This window comes from Corvus hawaiiensis, chromosome 18 (assembly GCF_020740725.1).
Source record: "Corvus hawaiiensis isolate bCorHaw1 chromosome 18, bCorHaw1.pri.cur, whole genome shotgun sequence".
Lineage (NCBI taxonomy): Eukaryota > Metazoa > Chordata > Aves > Passeriformes > Corvidae > Corvus > Corvus hawaiiensis.
Window position 1 is genome coordinate 4,787,292 of NC_063230.1, and position 18,756 is coordinate 4,806,047.

Here is an 18,756-nt window from a genome sequence, read left to right on the forward strand (position 1 = left end):
ACTGTGCAGAGTTATCTCATCTCCCACACTTCTTCTGCAAAGCAGGATTTGCACACTGAAAGCAAGAGCCATTTCGTGCATTACTTAGCATGGTGTGTCCTCCAGGCACACTTTGTCCTCTGAATTATCTCCAGTGCTAATTTATTGCAGCATTCAAAGTATCATGCCTCCGGCAGTCCCTCCCACAGGAAGCTGGCTGACTCATTTTTCCACGAACTCTGTTTTCCTCTCCACAAGAGCCAAATGCTTAAGTCAAGAATAAACCACAAAAAAAAAGGGAGGCTCATGTTTAAGCACCTCCTAAAACACAGCCCACAGCCACTTGTGAAGCTCTTTCTTTCATTCAAGCAACAGACCCGGAGATGTTACACCCAGGTAGAGTTGCCCCCATATGGGGCCCAACTACCCTTGCTTCTGTTCTAAACAGCAGTTCCTAATCCTGTAAATTGATTTAGCCCAAGATAATGGGTTTTGGCCTCAATCAAACAGTTATCTGAGCACTTACTAAAACACAAGATGAAGACCCCATTAGGGGCATTCATGCCCCTAAGCTCTTTCCCAAAGCATTCAGATGTTTGCCTTACAAACTGGTTCTGATATATCCCCTAACCTTACAGGAAGGGAAAAAAAGAACAACTACGCTGCCAGGAAAACCCTGTCTAATTTTTCACTCTTTGCTTAGTGATGCAATGAAAGTCCACTGTCTTTGTTGAAAGGACTTTTCAAGCACACTTAAAAATAAAAAAACAGGAACTTTTGTCCATCTCCAGCCACACTTACAGTCCTCCAGTCACAAGAAATATAGGAAGGCACCAAAGACAGACGATTCGAACACTTCACCTCCCAAAAAGAGGCAATTCAGCTTCAGCCTGAGAAGAGCCAAGTTTCATAGATGTGTCTATCAAGGAACTAAACATCTCCACTCTTAACTCCACCTCAAGAAGCAGGTGCCAGCCCACCCCACCCCAAAATACAAAGCCCCAGGTGCTCCCTGCTGGGCCTCTGCCTCTCAGGTGTGAGGCATCAGAGCTGATGGGCATTAACCCATTGCCACCCACAACAGCCACTGCCCAGCTAGGGCTTGTTGAGAGGAAAGACATTCTTGGGGTTTTTTATTGTAAAACTCAGGTAAATAGGAGTGAGGTCAAAGGACACACTATGCATTTCCCACTTGTCCTACAGAAGGGAAAGGGAACAAATCTGCACAAAAGATTCTCACTTTCATGCAAGCAATAAAGGCTCATATTTCCAAAATGTCAAAACTCTGAAAGTAGTGCAGAGCTTAGCATAAGCTGCCACCTCTGCCCTTTGTCTCACAGGATCCTCTCAGAATAGGTTTAATGCTGCAGCCATGAGGCTTTCCCCATCAGTAATATGTCCCCAGCCTGGTGCTTATAAAGGAGTCATAACAGTGCCTTTCCTCCATTACTTAGTCTCCTTGCTTTGGCAATCCTTTGGATCAAGATTTCTGATTTCCTTTTTTCTTGACAGATCGAATTTGTGGAAAAATGAGGCTCTTTTGTTTCCTGTTTTGTCCCCCTGCCCTGTTGTCGGTGTAGGGCCCCCCACCCAATGGAGCTGGCCTCTGCCAGCCTGTTTCCTGGTGAAGGGAAGGCTCATCAGCCTTAAATCCCCCACGCCTGGGCAGTAGCAGAGTGAAGGATGAGGCAAGGAGGAGGATTTAGCCCAACTCCATCATTTGGTAGGGATGGGGGCAGTGCTGACTCTCACCAGCACTTCCTAGCTCCAGTGTCCTGTGCTGCACTGGGGAGAAGCGGGAAGAGGTCTCTGGAGAAGGCCTAGCCAAATCCCATCCTACTCCTCCTTCAACCACGGTGCTCATGGGGCTGTTTCTTACACTTTTTACCTCAGCTGTCACTGCCAGAAGGTGTTTTGTCCTTTCCTGAGTGCGTTTTTCCAGAGGCACTGAATGACAGGCTCAGCCCTGCCCTGCAGAGGGGCTGGGGTAGAACTCACCATGTCCATCCTGCTGGGAGCAGCCCCAGCCTCGCCCTAGAGGGTCTCTCAGCTCCCCTGGCAGTGCCTGGGCACCTGCAGCAAATAAATTCCACCACTTGCCTCAGCAAAATGGTAATTTAATAATGGTCATTAAAATATTCACTTGCCACCCACACTTCACAACTCCACTGATGACATCAGCCTCAAAAAAACCTCCTCACACCACAAGGGAAGGGGCACCATCACAACCCCACCAGGGTGGGCAGTATCCACCCTCGGTACAGTTCCATCCTCTCCCTCACCACAAAAATCCCCATTGCTACTGTAGTCCCCAGCAATGGCCAGTCTGAGCTTTACCTTTTACTTTACCAGTCACTGTTTTAACTTCAAATTCCCCTAATAGTATATAATCTCGCTGTCTTTGTCTCAACCAATGAGCTTTTTTAAATCTTATTTTCTCCCCCATTGTTGAGGAGGGGGGGTGAGAGCAGCTGGGTGGGCATCTGGCCAGCCCACCAGGGTGCCGCAGCTCTTCTCTGGAGAGAATTTCACAGGGAATCTCTCTGGGCACATAAATCAGCAAATACAAGCTGCAGGCCTCAAAAGGTGGTGAATGCAAGCACCTCTATTATATAAGAACTTTCCTGGGTAGGTTAATAATAACAATTTGAAGTTGATCTGCATTAAAAGCTTTGCTATAAGTCTTTCAAAGATTCCCAAACTGAGCAACCTCCAGGTGTTCAAAATATTGATGGTGGTTTATGGTGCCAGTGTGCCAAGGGCTGGGAAACAGCTGATTTATTGACATGGATCAAGCATCCCATAAAACCAGGCTTCTCCCCAGCACCAGAGTGCTGGCTGCAGTGGAAGGGCAGCAATTCCAGTCCTCTGGGGCTTCCCTCAGAAGCCAGATTAACAATTTTTTTTTAAATTATTAATCTTAAGCAATTTGTTGTTGTTGTTGTTGTTTCCTCCTCTGGTTATGTTTTAGTAGCCAAATATATTTTCCTTCCAGAGAAGACTTGGGAATCCAGGAACCTGCAGCCAGGGGAGGCAGCAACTAGTGGTATGAGGTGTTAATGGGACCACAGTGGGAATGGGAAGTCCCTTGAACTCAGCTATTAGCAAATTAATAAAAGGGGTAACATGCTCTCCTGAGTGTTACAAATTCAACACTACTTAGGACTTCTCTTTCTTAGCTATTTTAGGCAAGAAAATTTTCAATATCCTTTGTTAAATCTGAATCATCTTGTTTTGTAGAAGTAAATCAACTGGAAACATTGGTTTCTTCACCCAGCTACAGTCTATTAAACTTTTTCCATTCTCCTTTTCTTCCTGACATGCCTGATAGCTAGATATTTTGTATACAGTTAGCTTTATTTATCAAATCTTACCCCAAAGGAAGGTTTTCTTTGAGTAAGACTAACCTACAAGCCATTAATTTGTCACAGTCCATCCCAAACTTCTTAAAGATCCCCACTTCACAGGAACATCAGTGCTCCAATTTATTTGTATTTGTTTTATTTATTTATTGCTCATATATTCCAGATGTTAAAACTCATGGAGTTCTTGTAACTGGCAAGCATCTCTTTCTGCCAAAGATCTACACAGTTTTGTGTATTTTAGCACTTGGGAATTAATCATGGGCAAAACTTAATCAAGTTTGCAGTGATGAAAAGCCCTTAACTAGAGCAGAAGCCAAAATGTCCTCCTGCTCTTTCTTTCTTCTTGCACTGCCCAAATCTCGTCGCAACCTTGCCTGAAGAACAGAAAACAAATCTCACAGTTGATTGGCTATATCTAATTGTGAATTGATGTCTATGCTTCTGCAGATAGGTTCCAAACCTTGCCTGGTGGCTGTGTTGGCCAATTTGCCATACCCAGGAAATTAATTCATTTTTAACTACAGAGCAAAGCTGTGATGTTGAGCAATATGTGTCTGCCTTTCTGCAAAGAATATTACTTGTCTCTAGCAAAATCAGTGCATTGCTAAATGATTGACATAACCACAAAAGATTTAGCTTTTAATGTTTAGGAAACACTGATGGAGAAGAGAAAGCCACACAGGCTGGCTGAGGCAGAAGAAACTCACTTCCATTCAACAAAAGCCATATTGAGCAATAAAGAGAAAATGTAGATGGAAGGTTACATCTTCACTGATGCCACTAAGTAAAAAGACCGTTAGAAGTAATCAGTGGTAAGCTCATGGTTTAAAACACACATGTACAGGTGCACATCAACAGCAGTGCTGAGAACTGAAGCAGACACTTTATGAAAATACACCATAAAGCCTGAGAAATATTGGGCACTGTCAAGGTGGCTTTCATAAATTACTGCAAGTTGATGTTAAAATCTCTGTTTTATAATCAATTAGAAAGGGTAGTTTGGCAGCAGGATTAATAACCTCTGAAACAAGTGTAGCATGAAAAGGAAGATTCCATGACCAGAGCTCCACTCAGAAAACTGTTTCTTGTCTAAAAAAACGGGATGAAGACTTTTCTTGTTAGCCTGTGTTAGCCTGTGTGTAACACAAATTACAGACATTTCTGTTTACTTCTGCTAAACAGCTGGTCAGAGAATATTTTCTGCACTGTGTGAGGCTAAAGTTAGTGTTATTTTTACTTTTCTCTACTGCATGAGGCAGGATGTAAATGGTGTTCACTGAGGTGACACTGTGACATCCTGTCTGCTTTAGGGCTCTAAATACTAACAATAACTGAGTCCTTTTTTCCCTCCATGTGGGTTATAATTGTGGGAATAAGATATGTGAGCCTGTGAGCTGGGCAGCACATAGATAAATTCGAGATGATGATTTAATGCTGGTGAATACAAGTCTTACAGTCCTGCAAGCAGCCTGGTACTGGAGAGGACCTTTGAGGTCAATTCATTTCCCTTCTGTCATAGGCAGCCCTCTGAAAGAAGCTGCATGATAAAGTGATCCAGCTCCATTACAAAGTTATTTTTTTGCCGCCATTTCTACTACTGTAATGGTGCAGGAAGAGGAATCCTACATCAGGTCCTTGGAAATGTAGAAATCTTCCTGTTGCCAGCCTTAATATACTCTTATCCGGTTTGTTCACATCTTTCTTTTCTGCCAAAATTGTGCTTCTGCTTAAATAGCGCTTCTCCCTTCTGTGTGCTCATCCGTGATGTATTTATAGGGAGTTCTCTCTCAGCATTCACTCCATGAGATAAAACAAGCCATTCTTTTTTTAGACTCCTTTCATATAACAGACTTTCCACAATCTGAATCATCCTTGCAGCTCATTCCTTCACCTGCTCCAGTCTGGCCATGAGGAGCAGAACAAGCAAGAGCAGCTATATATTCTCTTACCAGGAATTTTTACAATGCCATTAAGTACTCCCTTGTTTCCTTACTGCTATATTGTACATTTATACTCTCTGTAGGTAGAATTCTTCAAGCATATAAATTATGTTACACAGTGAACCATCAAATACTGGTGTGTCATCTCCTCTGGTGCCACTTGTGCTCCTTGGGAGTGTGGTCAGCACCTTGCAGACAAAATCCTTCAGTGCTTTTCATCTGGTGCTTTTTCATCTTTGATAGCTCCTGCAGAGTGTTTCAGCATGAAGATGTTTCAGCAGTCATTACAAAACCAAGTGAATAATTCAAAAAAAGCACAATCCGTCCATCTTCTTTAGTGTCACCAATTAATAGCTGCTCAGGATGCTTTGCAACCTATAGTTGCTTAAGGGAAGAAAAATAACCAACACCTTCCTATAGTGCTGTGCTGTCATTATATTTTGTATATTCTGCCCATGCAAGGAAGCTTTATTAAATAAATGAGGCAATATGCAAAGGGTTCTGATATGGGGCTTTAAAGAAGAGGAGAAAAACAGTATAAGAAGGGAACTAAAAAGCAATTGGTAGACAAGATTATTTCTTATTATTGGGACTCTCTTCTCTTTTCAGAGGCCAGTGGTCAGAGCCTGATTTGGTGGCCACACTTCTGTCTGCTGCTGCCTCTCCAAGCAAACAGTTTTGGGGCCACCACAGTTTCCTCCACGTGATGGAGCTGTAACAGCCTTTTACTTCATGCTTCTGATTTGGAATATTTTGCTGCAGATTCTGCAAAATAAGGGACCATTTTTTAAAGGGAGCAGTGTTGCCTTTGTGGGCAGCTCAGGCTGGATCTGTGTGCTCATTGCTCCAGTCACAAGCTGCTAGAGCAGGGTCACTGCACCCTTTGGTGAAGCTCTGCCTTGGGCACTATCAGAGCACCCAGAGAAAATCCTGACCCACATTTGCCAGGCCTAAGGATGCTCTTCCCAACCTGCCCACAGCTGCTGACTCCAATCCCTCCCTCCCATCTTGCCTTCCTGTCTAAGGCATTGTGGCTTTTGCCATTGGACACACCCCAAGCAGGACAGCAGTGCCACCTCTTGAGGGGAATCAACTCAATTCCAGCCCATGTGGCATAGTTGGAGGTCTGTGCCTAAGTGTAATGGAACATGATGGAAGCTAATTAAAAAGAAAATCATCCATTTGTGCTGTCTCATTAGGGTTTCATCATAAAAACCTTATGTTGTCTTACAAGCCTAAACAAGTGTGTTCACATGCAAAAATCAGCCATAAAGCTGTCTGGAGAGTAGTTGACGTGTCTAAGCTGTCATTTGTAAGGGCTACCTCAAGCCTGGATCCTGCAGGTAGGAATGGCCTTTCTGCAGTCCTCAAACGACCCTGCATAAGACGGGCATCCCTCCTTCAAGATGGGAAAGAGGGACAAGTCCAGGGATCCCGCACAGACAGTCATGTGGAGTGGATGTTCTCCATCTGGCCCTAACAAGAGCTGGGAATCAGAGGCAAAGAGTACTTGTTATCTGAGAGCTGTGCCAAAGATGTTCAGAGGTTAAGAGAGTGTAAATCTAGTAGGAGTGTTTCCTGGTCTTCTCTTCAACCCCAGCTAGGCTACAATTTTTAAAGTGAATTTCCTGTAGGACACAGGAGTCATCATGGTTTTTTACAGTGGAAAAAACACACAGGCTGTGTCCCCTTGGCTGCCCCAAGGGAAAAATCAACATGGTTTAAATGGCAGCTCTCCCCAGTGTCTGTCCAGGATGACATTTTCACTCACCCAAACTGTGCAGAATTGAGTTTCTGCTGAAACTGGGTTTGTGCAGAAGTTATATCCGGGCAGGTCTCCCTGGGCAGGAGGAGATGGCTGCTTTGGATCTATGGGTGACTCCAGATGGTGTCTCCTTGCAGGCGTCGGAGGTGGAGCGGCAGCTCTCCCTGCAGGTCCACACCCTCCGGGAGGACTTTCGGGAGAAGAATTCCTCCAGCAGCCAACACATCGTGCGGCTGGAGAGCCTCCAGGCTGAGGTGAGTCATCAGCCTCCCTCCTTCAGAAAGCAGCCAGGGCTGTTTGAGCTTGTATAATGACTCTTTCTGAGCTGAGCAAACAGTCAGCTGGTGGGGCCAACAGAGGGATGGCAGCACTGGGGCAAAGGACTCCCCCAGCAAGGACTGCTCCATGGTGTTCTGGCTGGGCTGGCCCAGGGCACCTTCCAGTGCTGCCTCAGCCACAGCATTCCTGCAAAATGAACGGATGAGAAGGATCTTCCATACACATGGCTGTGCTCCTGCAGGGCTGCTGCCCAGTACAGATTAACGCTGGTGGGCATGGTGGAAAGGTCTGCAAGGGTTTTTTCTCCTGTTCATCATGCTTCCAAAGAAAGCAGCAATCCTCTCCTGCCTCTGAGACATTTACTTGGGAAAGCAAGAAGCCCCTGCCTGTTTTAACTCAGGTACATTTGCAGGAATGATACAACTTCCTTCCTTTTCCCTTCCCTGACAGGGTCACTGGGGATCATGTAGGCAGGAACTAGATGGGTAGAAGATGTCCAGTTCTACTACCCAACCACTTCTTTTATTTAAAAGCTGTCTGGAAAAGCTTCTAAAATCTCTCAATTTCTTTTCTCCCGCTCCCACCTGCTCCTTGCTGGTCCCTCGCCTTTTCTTCCCCTCCCCTTGGTGTGGAGCAGCAGGTCCTTGAAGTAAGTATGGAGGCTTGGAAAGGGTTTGCCTGCACGTACATCGCTGTTACCATGCATGCCTGCCACCGTGCATGCCACACCTTGCCTCCTCCTCTCCTTCCTGTCTCTTGCTTTCCAAACCCTTTCCCCTGTGCCCTTCCCGTGGTCCAGGGCTCATGGCAGAGTGACGTTTTTTCTGTCGTATGGTTATTTACAGCATGTTCATTCTTGGTGTGCCCACCAAGTATGAACTCTTGATACAATCTCTCCATTAAACCTCTTATTTTTCTTTCTCCAACCCACACAAATCATGATGGTGGTGGGCAGAGACATCTCAGAAACCATTAGTCACCTCAGAGCAGCTTTCCAATACCTCCACGAGCCTTTACTCTGCAGAAATAGCAAGTCCACACACTTGGCTGGTATTCCTTTGTGCAGCCAAATCTTTCCAGCAACCTGGAAAGCAGCAAAGAGACAAGGTCCCAAAGAGGCCAAGAGGGAATTTGCTGAATTTGTCTATGCTCCGTGAACTGAAAGGAGGCCATAGGGAATATTTAAGGTTATACTGGACTGGTGAATGGCTGGCATACCAGACCCCAGATATCCTGTGTATACTAATGTGGGAAAAGGCTCCTTCTTCGTGGTGAAACAAGAAGTGACCTTGGCTAGTGCTGATTCATCCTTTGCACTGTTCCCAGCTAACTGAGTCACGGAGGGTTTGTTTGGCACACTGTCCCTCGCCTGAAATCACTGCCCTTGACAGTTAAAAGAAATGAACCAATTTTGAAGGCAACCAATCACTGGGAGGCTAAAAATAAGCGGCACAGAAAGGAGTCTTCACAAGTGAAAAGACAGAAAAATCCCTGGTGAGGACCTGATGAACACACACCAATTAAGAACAGCTATGGGCGGTACTGTGGCACAGTCCTGTGGGGAGGAGGATCCCACAGGCTCACCCTGGATCCCACTGACTCACCCTGGATCCTTCTGGCTCGCCTTGAGGTCTCCAGCACCCATACAGGAGAAAATGCCACCATCAGGGACCAGCCAGGAAAAGTAACTAGTTTTGCCCAGTCTTTCAAATGTTAAGGTGCAAGGGATGGGCAGGGCTGGTCTCCACTTAATGCCTTTGAATATTCCTGCCCACTCCCTGACCTGCCAATGCATACCCAACCCCTGCAGCCTGGGGAAGGAGGAGTTTCCTTTCAGAGCTTTCCTAAGCTTTAAACCACACATGGAGGTAGTTTCTCTCATACAGGTACAGAACACCTATGTACATCCTTCTGCTTTTTGCTGTTTCATTTCTCTCTTCGGAATGTGGTGTCTCTCCTCTCTGGTTCCTGCAAAGTCTGACAGGGCCCTCTCTTTGCCCCGCAGATCAAAATGCTGACAGACAGGAAGCGGGAGCTGGAGCATCGCCTCAGTGCCATGATGGAGGAGAACGACCTGCTCCAGGGAACCGTGGAAGAACTGCAGGACCGAGTCCTCATCCTGGAGAGACAAAGCCATGACAAGGATCTGCAGGTGAAGAGGCAGCAGTGAGATGGGGAAGGGATGGGGAGATGCAGTAAAAGTCATTATTTGGGGAAAAATTGGCCACAAACTGGAAGACAGAACAACTGGAAGAATGAAATGGTTCATGCAAGAGTGGCAGCAAGCAAGGTCATGGGTGTTCTCCATGGAGACAGGTAACAGGAGTACCAATGAGGCATCCTGACAGCAAAGAGCAGCTTAGGAGGGAGATCTGAGCAAGGGAGTGGGGCAGGGCGCTGGGGAAATGAGGTAAGTGCAAAAAGAATCAGAGGACTCCAGTTGCAGTTCATTTTATAATTTTTTTAATAGTAGAATTGGCTTCAAAAGGGGCTTCTCTAGACCCTGCTGTTCCAGAGGGTAGTCACTGGCCTCTTAGATCCCAGTGCTCAGGTGGTTTCCTAATAATCTCCATGGTGTTCACAGCCACGAATCACCAAATGTCACTCCCCAGAAAAAAGCCTGGCACCTCTGGGCCGTAGGGCAGAGCAGGATTTTTCCATTTCACTTTTGTGGGTTGCCAAGCACTGAATCCTCAGCTCTGCAAAACAGCCCTGAATATTTTTCCTTTTTTTTAATATATGTTTGTATATATTTTTTAAAAACATGCAGGTATCACTTTCTTTTTGGGTTCACTTCCTGCTGTGTTGTTTTCAGCAAATTTCTTTACCTGAGTCCCAACTTCTTCACAATGTTTCTCGTTTTAGTGCTGATTAACCTGCTATTTTTATCTTTCTGGATATTCTGGATTCTAAACAGTGTCTAATGACACTTGGAGATTATTAAGCTCAAATAAATAGCAATACCAGCCAAGAGTACTTTCCTCCTGGCTGGAAACCCTGTTTTGTGTCACTCATTCCTCCCTCCCAGCTCCCTCACAAACCAAGACATTGATCCAGTCCTTATCACCTCCATTAATATTTTTCTGATTCCTTGGTTTTCTTCACAAGCTGCACCAAAGCCAGCTGGAGCTTCAGGAGGTGAGGCTGTCCTACCGGCAGCTGCAGGGCAAGGTGGAGGAGCTCAGCGAGGAGAAAAGTCTCCAGAACCTCAGCACAACCAGCACATCCCTGCTCTCTGAGATAGAGCAGAGCATGGAGGCAGAGGAGCTGGAGCAAGAACGAGAACAGGTATTTGCCCTCCAGCCCCTGGGAAAGCCCATGGGCCTCTGTGACCAGTCCCAGAGCAAAAGGGAGTTTAATGCATTTGATCTGGATTTGTAGCTGAACCAAAGGCCGGAAAATTGGGATTGGGGTCTGGCATCAGCACACCCTTTTGACCATGTGAAAGTAAACCTCTGCATCCATGTCAAAACCAACATGGCAAATATTTGTGAGGACTGGCAATCACACACTTCACTTTACCATGGAAGGAGGGTCTCCATGGCTCTGATGCCCCAGGCTAATGCCAGGCTCTGTTCCAGCTGAGGCTGCAGCTCTGGGAAGCGTATTGCCAAGTGCGGTACCTCTGCTCCCACCTGCGAGGGAATGACAGCGCCGACTCGGCCGTGTCCACAGACTCCTCCATGGACGAGTCCTCAGAAACCTCATCAGCCAAAGACGTCCCAGCCGGGAGCCTGCGGGCAGCTCTTAGTGAGCTCAAGAGACTGATACAAAATGTGCTGGACGGGGCAGACTCCACGGTAAGTTGGTGGCACAGAGAGGGCCTTGGCTTGTGCACGTTCCCTGGCCCAGAGCTTGCTGCACGTTCCGCTGGATCTTGAAGGCCCTGGTTTCCTAGAAAACCTCTGTGGCTCACAGAGATGGGCAGTCACAGAGCATAGTCCACTCCTTGTGTCTCAAATGGTCAGCCGAGAGCCAAGCACATGGGGTTTCAGCCTGCAGTGCTCAGACCACCTAAAGTTTCAAGCGCAACCGTCATTGGCCTGGGAGTTGTTCTGGAAAATTAATAAAAGTAGGCTTACTTTGAGATTTTCAGTAAGTTAGAGTTTCAATGTGGAAATATTGCAGATTGCCTTACACATCAGTTATTTCCTTTGGGACTTTCCTAACCTTGCTTTACTAGTAATAGTATCACAAAAACATCATAACCCCTATGTCGGGAGGTTCTGTCGCTGTGAATTGTCTTTGGGTACAAATGTCTTGGCAGGAGCTGCCAAACTCAAATCTGTGGCAGGTGAAGGCTTTTGCTGGCACAAGATGATGTCAAGGATGTGGCTCCAGGCTGCTGGGCAGGAGAGGGTGGAATGGAGGGACTACTCAGCATCCACAGGAGTGCAGAATTAAAACAGAACACCTCACTTTTTGTTGTGGCTCAAATCAGGCCTGTTCCCATTCCCTACAAGCTGGTTGCATTGCCATTATGACTTACTTGGGGTGCTGTGGTGAGGGAAACAGTGCAATCCCTGCAGGGGGCTGTGAGGGAATACTCACCCTCCTCGTTTAAGCACCCGTAGGCTGAGTGTAGAGATGAAGTTGTATTTGTTAAACAAAATGTAGAGAGTCCTGTAAAAGGTCCACAAACAGAGACTGTAGCCACATTGGCTACCAAATGGGCAGCAGGTCTCTAAATTTGGTTTATGCCAAGGGCTGCATGCTCTTTGCATCATGTGTAGAAACACTACCCTTGGTTGAGCACATTTCCACTGTGGAGGTATATGGGAACAAAAAACTCTACCGAAGTCACATTTTCACATTTTCTTCTTCCTTGTTTAGCACCCTGTTCCCAAACTGGTGTCAAATAAATGCAATTGCCTTTTTTAAAGTGAAATCTGAGCAAGAGATTTCTCTCCCGCTCTCAGAGCTCTCGGCGAAGCGACGATGATACCTTAGAGGAACAGATCAGGAGAACAAGTGAGGATTCGCGAGCCCTGAGGGAATTAATGGAGGGAGAACGGGGGAAACTGAGGCAGAGTTTGGAGGAGCTGCAGCGACTGCACAGCCAGGTTAGCAACTCCCACACTTTACATATGGTCTTTTAACACCAGTGTTCATCCTTCGTCAAAGAGACCAACATGATAAATAACCCAGGAGGATTTAGGCCAAAATGGTTGGATGAGGGAGACTTTGTTAAACCAAATGCAGAGGATTTAAGCATTTAGAATGAGAGTTTCTGACAAATTGTCTGGGGCCCATCCGAGGCATCATCTCACGCAGCCAAACTTCCTTTAAGCCTTTCTCTGAATCTGCATTTTAGCCAATCTCTGTTGCTTAAGTTCTTCTCAGCAGAAGACCCCAAAGTACGAGGCTGCTTGGTATGGGGTATTGGAAACCCAAAGGTATCCAGGCTAACCTGAATTGCTGCACTGAGCCCTTGTGAGGGGTATGTGCACCCATTCCATGGATACAGCAGTGCTGCTCTGCTGTGCATGGAGCAGGGCTTGACCCCATCCACAGCAGCATCACAAAACCCTCAGAAATGCACTCCCAGAGAATCCTAATCATGGCCGGGCACCAGGCAGCACCCCAGGGACCAGCTGAGGCAACCTCAACAGCAAGGAATGATCCAGTCCCAACACCAAGTCCACACCCAAAGCCCAGAATCCCATTGCATCCACACCCAGTGCAGCTTCGTCTGTCTGAGGCCCTATGCCAAGAGCAGCAAATGGAGACAGGCATCCAAAGAGATGCTTGGCAGTCCTTGTCTCTGTGGGACAAGACTCCAAATGCTGGAGGGGATCTGGAGGCTTCAGCAGAAACAGTAGCAACTGCACTGGAGCAGGGAATGGGATTAATGTCCTTGGCTGGTCTTCCCAGCAGTGCTGTATCACCCTTTGAAGCGTAAATAGGATAACACATCCCTGTTCAGAAAGTCAGCACAACCTGGGGTCTGACAGCCTTTTATAGGGCTGTGGGAGCCCCCACCATGGGACCAAAGAGAAAAGTGTGAGAGCATCATTAAATACCCTGGCAGTGATGGCTTGCACGTGTGTGAGGGTGGGAAATGTCCTGCTGCCACAGCAGCTGATGAGGGGCAGAGTACGGGAGGGGAGCAGCTCTGGAGCCCATCTTTCCCCCAGGACTGTTCCTCTCAGCAATGTGACCATCACAGGAGACACTTTTGAGTGTCCAGACTTCTGCCCCCAGTGAGACATGAGTCCAGACACTGCCCTGGCCATGCTGCCACAGTCCTGTGCACCACACACAAGCCCTCCTTGCCCTTAAACTTGAGATGGAGGAGACAAGAGCTCGATCTCTGCAACCTAGCAGTACTGACAGAGACCTTTAGAGGCTTATTCACAGATTTTAGGCTTGTCTGATCTCCCCAAACTCTCCAGCCAGGAGGGACCAGAATACTAGCCCTGGATTGCAAGTCTGGAACCCTGTGTCTGCTTTTAAGGGTCCCCGATTACCAAAGCTCCTAATATTTAGTAAGCAAAGGGAGGACTGCAGTTCTATTTTCTTCTCACACCTCTGTGTGATGTGGAGAAAGATGGGGCATAGCTACAAATGGAGCAGCCATTACTCTCAGAGAGGCACTCTGGCCTCCCGCAGCAAGTACGCATCTCCCACAGCTTTTGCCTGTTATCCAGCCTCACACTTGCTCCAGGTTAATAATTATTCTCACCTCCTGTTGAAGAGGCGACATCATCTTCTGTTCAGTGCTACAGAAAATTGATGCGTGTGGAAATCTTGTCCACCCAGGGGAAGCAGTGCTCTGCTGCCTCCTCATCCCTCTGTTGTGGCACTGGTATTGATACAATCAAAGGGGATCTTCTAAATGGCTTTTAGGACCTTGTAGCATCACACACATTCATTGCTCCTTCCCAAGAGCATGGTGAGCAGGTGGAGACAGGAGTCACCCCCCTCTCTGTCTACACTATTTCACACCTTCTGCCTGTTTGTTTTCTCCCAATCTTACCTGAAGCACAGACAGAACCAATTAAAATCCCAAACCTATCCCCAGACACCATGTTTTGGGTGTCCAGATCCTCTGTCCCCTGGGATTTCTGTAGAAGTGCTCAGCACCTTTCACGTCGCCCCACTACCACTGCTCTCTGTCACATCATTGCTCCGAGGTGCCCCCCATGTAGGGCTGAGGGAGGGCACAGTTCCCCAATTCCCTGGCAGCCCTGGCACAGCTCCCTGGTTCCCTGGCAGCCCTGGCACAGCTCCCCAGTCGTGTGGGGAGTCTCTGCACAGACAGGGTGCACCCTCCTCCCCCCAGCCCAGCCATGCCATGCTAATGGCAGATTGTCCCACGCTGTGGATGTGATGAGCCCTTTTTGACTGTCTGCCCTCTATTTAAAGATTTCTTTGAAGATTCAAGCACTACTGAGCTGCATTTAGAGGCAGGAGGTGGGTCAAATGCTGGAAGGGTTTCCAGGTGGTGGAGTAGCGTAACAGAGCATGTGTGTGCGCTAGACAAAGAAATTAAATGAGTATGAAATATTGTGAAGCTGTGCTAATGCAATCCTTGCATGATTTCACACCCTGTTAACTCACTCTGCACAGGACCAAAATGATAGATCATTTCTCAGACTATTTAAGACTCCACACATATTTTAAAGTCTAATTAAAATTGTAACACCTTCCGTGGCATAAAAGGGAATTTTCCCATCCTTTGTCTACAGCTTCATATTACTTCAGGAGACATAATGGTCTCTTCAAAAAATCTTATTTGCTGGTAAATTATGTTAGCAATAATTTAACCCTGGAAAGATCAGAATTACAACAGGCAGATTCAGAGGATGTGTGCACAAGACCAACTGCTTGGAGAGGGGCAGTATTTTAGCACTGATGCCATAGTGACAGCAAAGTCACAGGTGGGTCCTGCCCTGCACAGCTTTCAGTGCTATTTCTGCATGTTACTGAGGCCATCCTGGTGACACATCTTGCTCAGGCCAGCATCCCAGGGCAAGCCAGCACATTTCATGGAGGGTGGCACCAGCACTAACAGCCCCCCACACAGCAGACACAGCTTCTCCTATGACCAGGGGATCTCTCAACCTGCAGGTTGGCATATGTGGCGTTTTCCCACACACACACTTGTGGTGCGTTTTCCTGAGCAGCCCTGGGTTTCACGGCCTCCGTTCTGCCCACAGGTGACGCTGCTGAGTGTGGAGATGACGACGCTGAAGGAGGAGCGAGACCGGCTGCGCGGCGCTGCCGAGGACAAGGAGGCGAACGAACGGCTCTTGCAGGCCATCAGGGACCGCGACGAGGCCATCGCCAAGTGAGTGGCACCAACAGCCAGAGCCAGGCTAGGGCGGCAGTTGGGAGTGCCTTGGCAGGAGATGCCTCTGGAGAGGCTTTCTCCTGCTCTCCACAGCAGCTGTGACAAAATGATATCTAGGCTTTGCTGGCATTGGGAAATGCTGCCAGGAGCTTGGGAGCAGGGCAGGAGGTGCTAAAGACAGAGCTGCCTCATGGCTCGATTTGGGGCATTTAGGAGGATTCTGTTAGCCATGTTTGTGCCATCCCTAGTGCTGGTGTGAGTCACAGCAAGGAGGAGAGGACTTCAGGGAGCTAAATGGCAACACTAGGTCTGGCCTATTTGTCATATTTTTCTTCACACACAGCCCTGCTTTCCTGACCATCCCCATTACAGCCTGCTTGGGCTTCTTCCCTAACCCATTCCTCTGGTCGCTCCTTCTCCTTTCCTGTTCCAAGGTCTTTTTTGCATCTCCAGTCCTGTAATTCTCTGGTTCTCCTTTTGGGATTCTCCCACTGGTTTGGCTCTTTATTTTGACCATCCTCCTTACAAGTCTGTGCAGTTCTGCTCCCCCATACCCCAAATCCCCCTTCCCCAGCTCTGTCCTTGGGCTTGCCAAAATGCCCTGAGCACTCCTTGCCCAGAGGAGAGGGACAGACACTTTTACCTCTCTGTGCTCTGCTAGAAAGGGTTCATCTGATAATCCCTTCAACAAGCAGGTGGGCCAGGACACCACCAGTCCAGCTTCTTAGGGAAAAGTCTAATACTCAAGCCCTGGGCAAGAGGAGGAGCAGGAGATGGTTGCACCTCTGAGAGCACAGGACCTAAATCAACCTGCATCATCCTTTTTTATAAGTGGCTCGATCGTCAGTGCTGCCCTTGCCAGGAGAGCTGGCTACCAAATTCCCATTGCTGTCCTCTGTAACACCTCCATCTGTTGGCAAGGATCAGGAGCATCCCAGCTGTCTGCCGGGCACAGGGAGGTAGTTCTGACATTCCCGGTGCATGTGGGTTGCTGGCTCTGCCGTGGCTATGGCAACACTACCGCTGCGAACAATCCCCTGGAAACATTCAACCAGCAGTAGGGAAGCGTCGCGACAAAAGGCTGCTTCCGGTGCCCAAACCACAGCCGGGAGTGGAAGGGCACAGCTTTTCCAGTTCACTGTGACCCTGCTGGACAAAGCACCAATATTGGGGGGGCTGGCTGTCCTGCAGCACAGGAGCCCCGGGAATGGGGCACGGGCGAGGGGGATTAAGGAGCAGAAAGTGGCATCAAGTGAAAGCAGACAAGAGCATCCTGTCACTGGAAGTGAAAACACTCTTCCGAGACCACGTGGGCTGGTCACTGCCTGGAGAGGCTTGTGATTTTCTTCCCACCTCACACCCGATGGGTTAAGTCACTTTTGTTGAACCCATCCCTCCAAAAATCCCTAATTCTGAACAGAAAAAAAAAAAATTGCTGCCCCAGGTAGACATCTGGTGTGCAAAATTTTTGCTTGAAGCTGAAGTTTGGCAACAGGGGAAGCAATAGGAAAATAGGATCCTTTCAGAGGAAGTGTTAAGCAACCAGTACCTGGAATATAAACACAAATTCCCAAATTGCTCTTCTGCAGGGGAACACAAGGGAGCTATCAGGAGACAAGGAATTAGCTTACAGTTAATAAGATGCAATTATTTCTCTCGAAAGTGTGTGCAAGGAAAGATGGTTCCCAGCAAGTCATGTTACAGTTTCCTATCACACAGCAGTTAATTGAAAACCTAAGCTATGTACTCACCTGGTGTGGTCCCAGCATGGTGAGCAGCATTTCCCAGCTTCAGCAGCTTAGGAAATTGCTCCATCCTGAAGGACAATTCCTCTCCACAAGCAAGGAACAGCTGGAACATCTCAGCCACTGAGCACTTGGGGCTCCTTGGGTAACCTTGTCCATGGCATCACATGCCCAATGGCCACCAAATGTCTGGGAAGAAATGCAGCAGAGGTGTTCCCAAGGGCTGGGTCAACTACACTGAAATTGGGAGCTTTTCTTAAAGCCTGACATTTAATTCAAACAATTTTAATAGTTTGTCATTCTTAAAAGTATATGCTGTGCTAAGCTCTCTTCTTTAATTTCTTCCTTCAATCCAAGTCCCAAGTGAAAGCACTCTTAAAGAGGTTTTTTTATTTGTTTGTTCTATATTGCAATTTATTGATCAAGTGATCAGACACAGGTCATTTGATTTTTAGTGCGTACCATTTGTATTCTCTGTGCCTGTAAACAGAAGAAAAAAAATATTTTTATTGGCAAATCTTGCACGTTATCTAGACACACTATTATCTTTTACAGCTGTGTATGTGATTTTCTTTCAGTATTCTTCACAGTGTGCTTATGAGAAATCTGCTGGTTTTAAAGTAATGATGTCAAAAGTTCTATCCTACTCTTCAGATTAATAGCTTGTCCAGAATACAACAGAAATGAACACCTTAGTGTGTGGCAACTTAACAGTGAAAGACATAAATTTTAGACTTGTTTAGATATGCTTAACTCTTTGTTTAAAAAGAAAAGAGTGCCATGCCCCGATTTCTGTCCCCGCAGGAAGAACGCGGTGGAGGTGGAGCTGACTAAGTGCAAGATTGATATGATGTCCCTCAACAGCCAGCTCCTGGACGCCATCCAGCAGAAGGTGAACCTCTCGCAGCAGCTGGAGGCCTGGCAGGTGAGCACCTCGGCAGGGCAGGGGCTGTGGGGGAGTGTGCCCCCCTTCCTGTGGGTTTGTCATGTTCTCTGCCTGAGCATCCATGGATCGGGTGTTTGGAGGTGCTTGGTTTTGGCTCTGCAGGAGCCAATGATGCCGTGGGGCCCAGGGGGTGAGCTGCCCTCCCTGCTCCAAGCCTTTTGGCTGTGAGCTGTTAATTCTACAGCTCTACAGCTCTTAATACTCATTTAAAATGGAGAAGCAGACTGTGCCTCCTGGCAGAATGGGAAATGTGCACATTGCTCTGCCCTGGGGTGGGGAGGGGTCCATGCAGGAGGTGTCCCTAGGCAGGCACACCTTGGGTATGTGTGGGCACAGCATGTCCATGCATTTCCGTGACGGAGCAGAAAGGCAGGAGAATGAGGTTGTGCTGATTGTTGCTGCACTGTTTTCATCAACTCCAAAGATCCATCAAGAAGGAGA

General features: G+C 47.4%; 1 protein-coding gene across 6 annotated transcripts in view; it reads left to right on the forward strand.

Annotated features, from left to right (window-relative positions):
* BICDL1 (BICD family like cargo adaptor 1) overlaps positions 1-18,756 on the forward strand; it is a 50,382-nt gene that overhangs the window by 23,318 nt on the left and 8,308 nt on the right. For 3 of the 6 annotated variants that reach the window (XR_007207441.1, XR_007207442.1, XM_048322987.1), the window contains exons 3-10: positions 7,187-7,303; positions 7,966-7,977; positions 9,334-9,480; positions 10,437-10,616; positions 10,910-11,128; positions 12,248-12,391; positions 15,491-15,621; positions 18,174-18,294. Coding sequence is in view for 4 of the 6 variants with exons in the window: in XM_048322987.1 (XP_048178944.1) it covers positions 7,187-7,303; positions 7,966-7,977; positions 9,334-9,480; positions 10,437-10,616; positions 10,910-11,128; positions 12,248-12,391; positions 15,491-15,621; positions 18,174-18,294 (1,071 nt within the window). In the remaining 2 variants the exon portion in view is untranslated. The remainder of the gene's footprint in view (positions 1-7,186; positions 7,304-7,965; positions 7,978-9,333; positions 9,481-10,436; positions 10,617-10,909; positions 11,129-12,247; positions 12,392-15,490; positions 15,622-18,173; positions 18,295-18,756) is intronic. The other 3 variants (XM_048322984.1, XM_048322983.1, XM_048322986.1) reach the window with 3 other exon arrangements.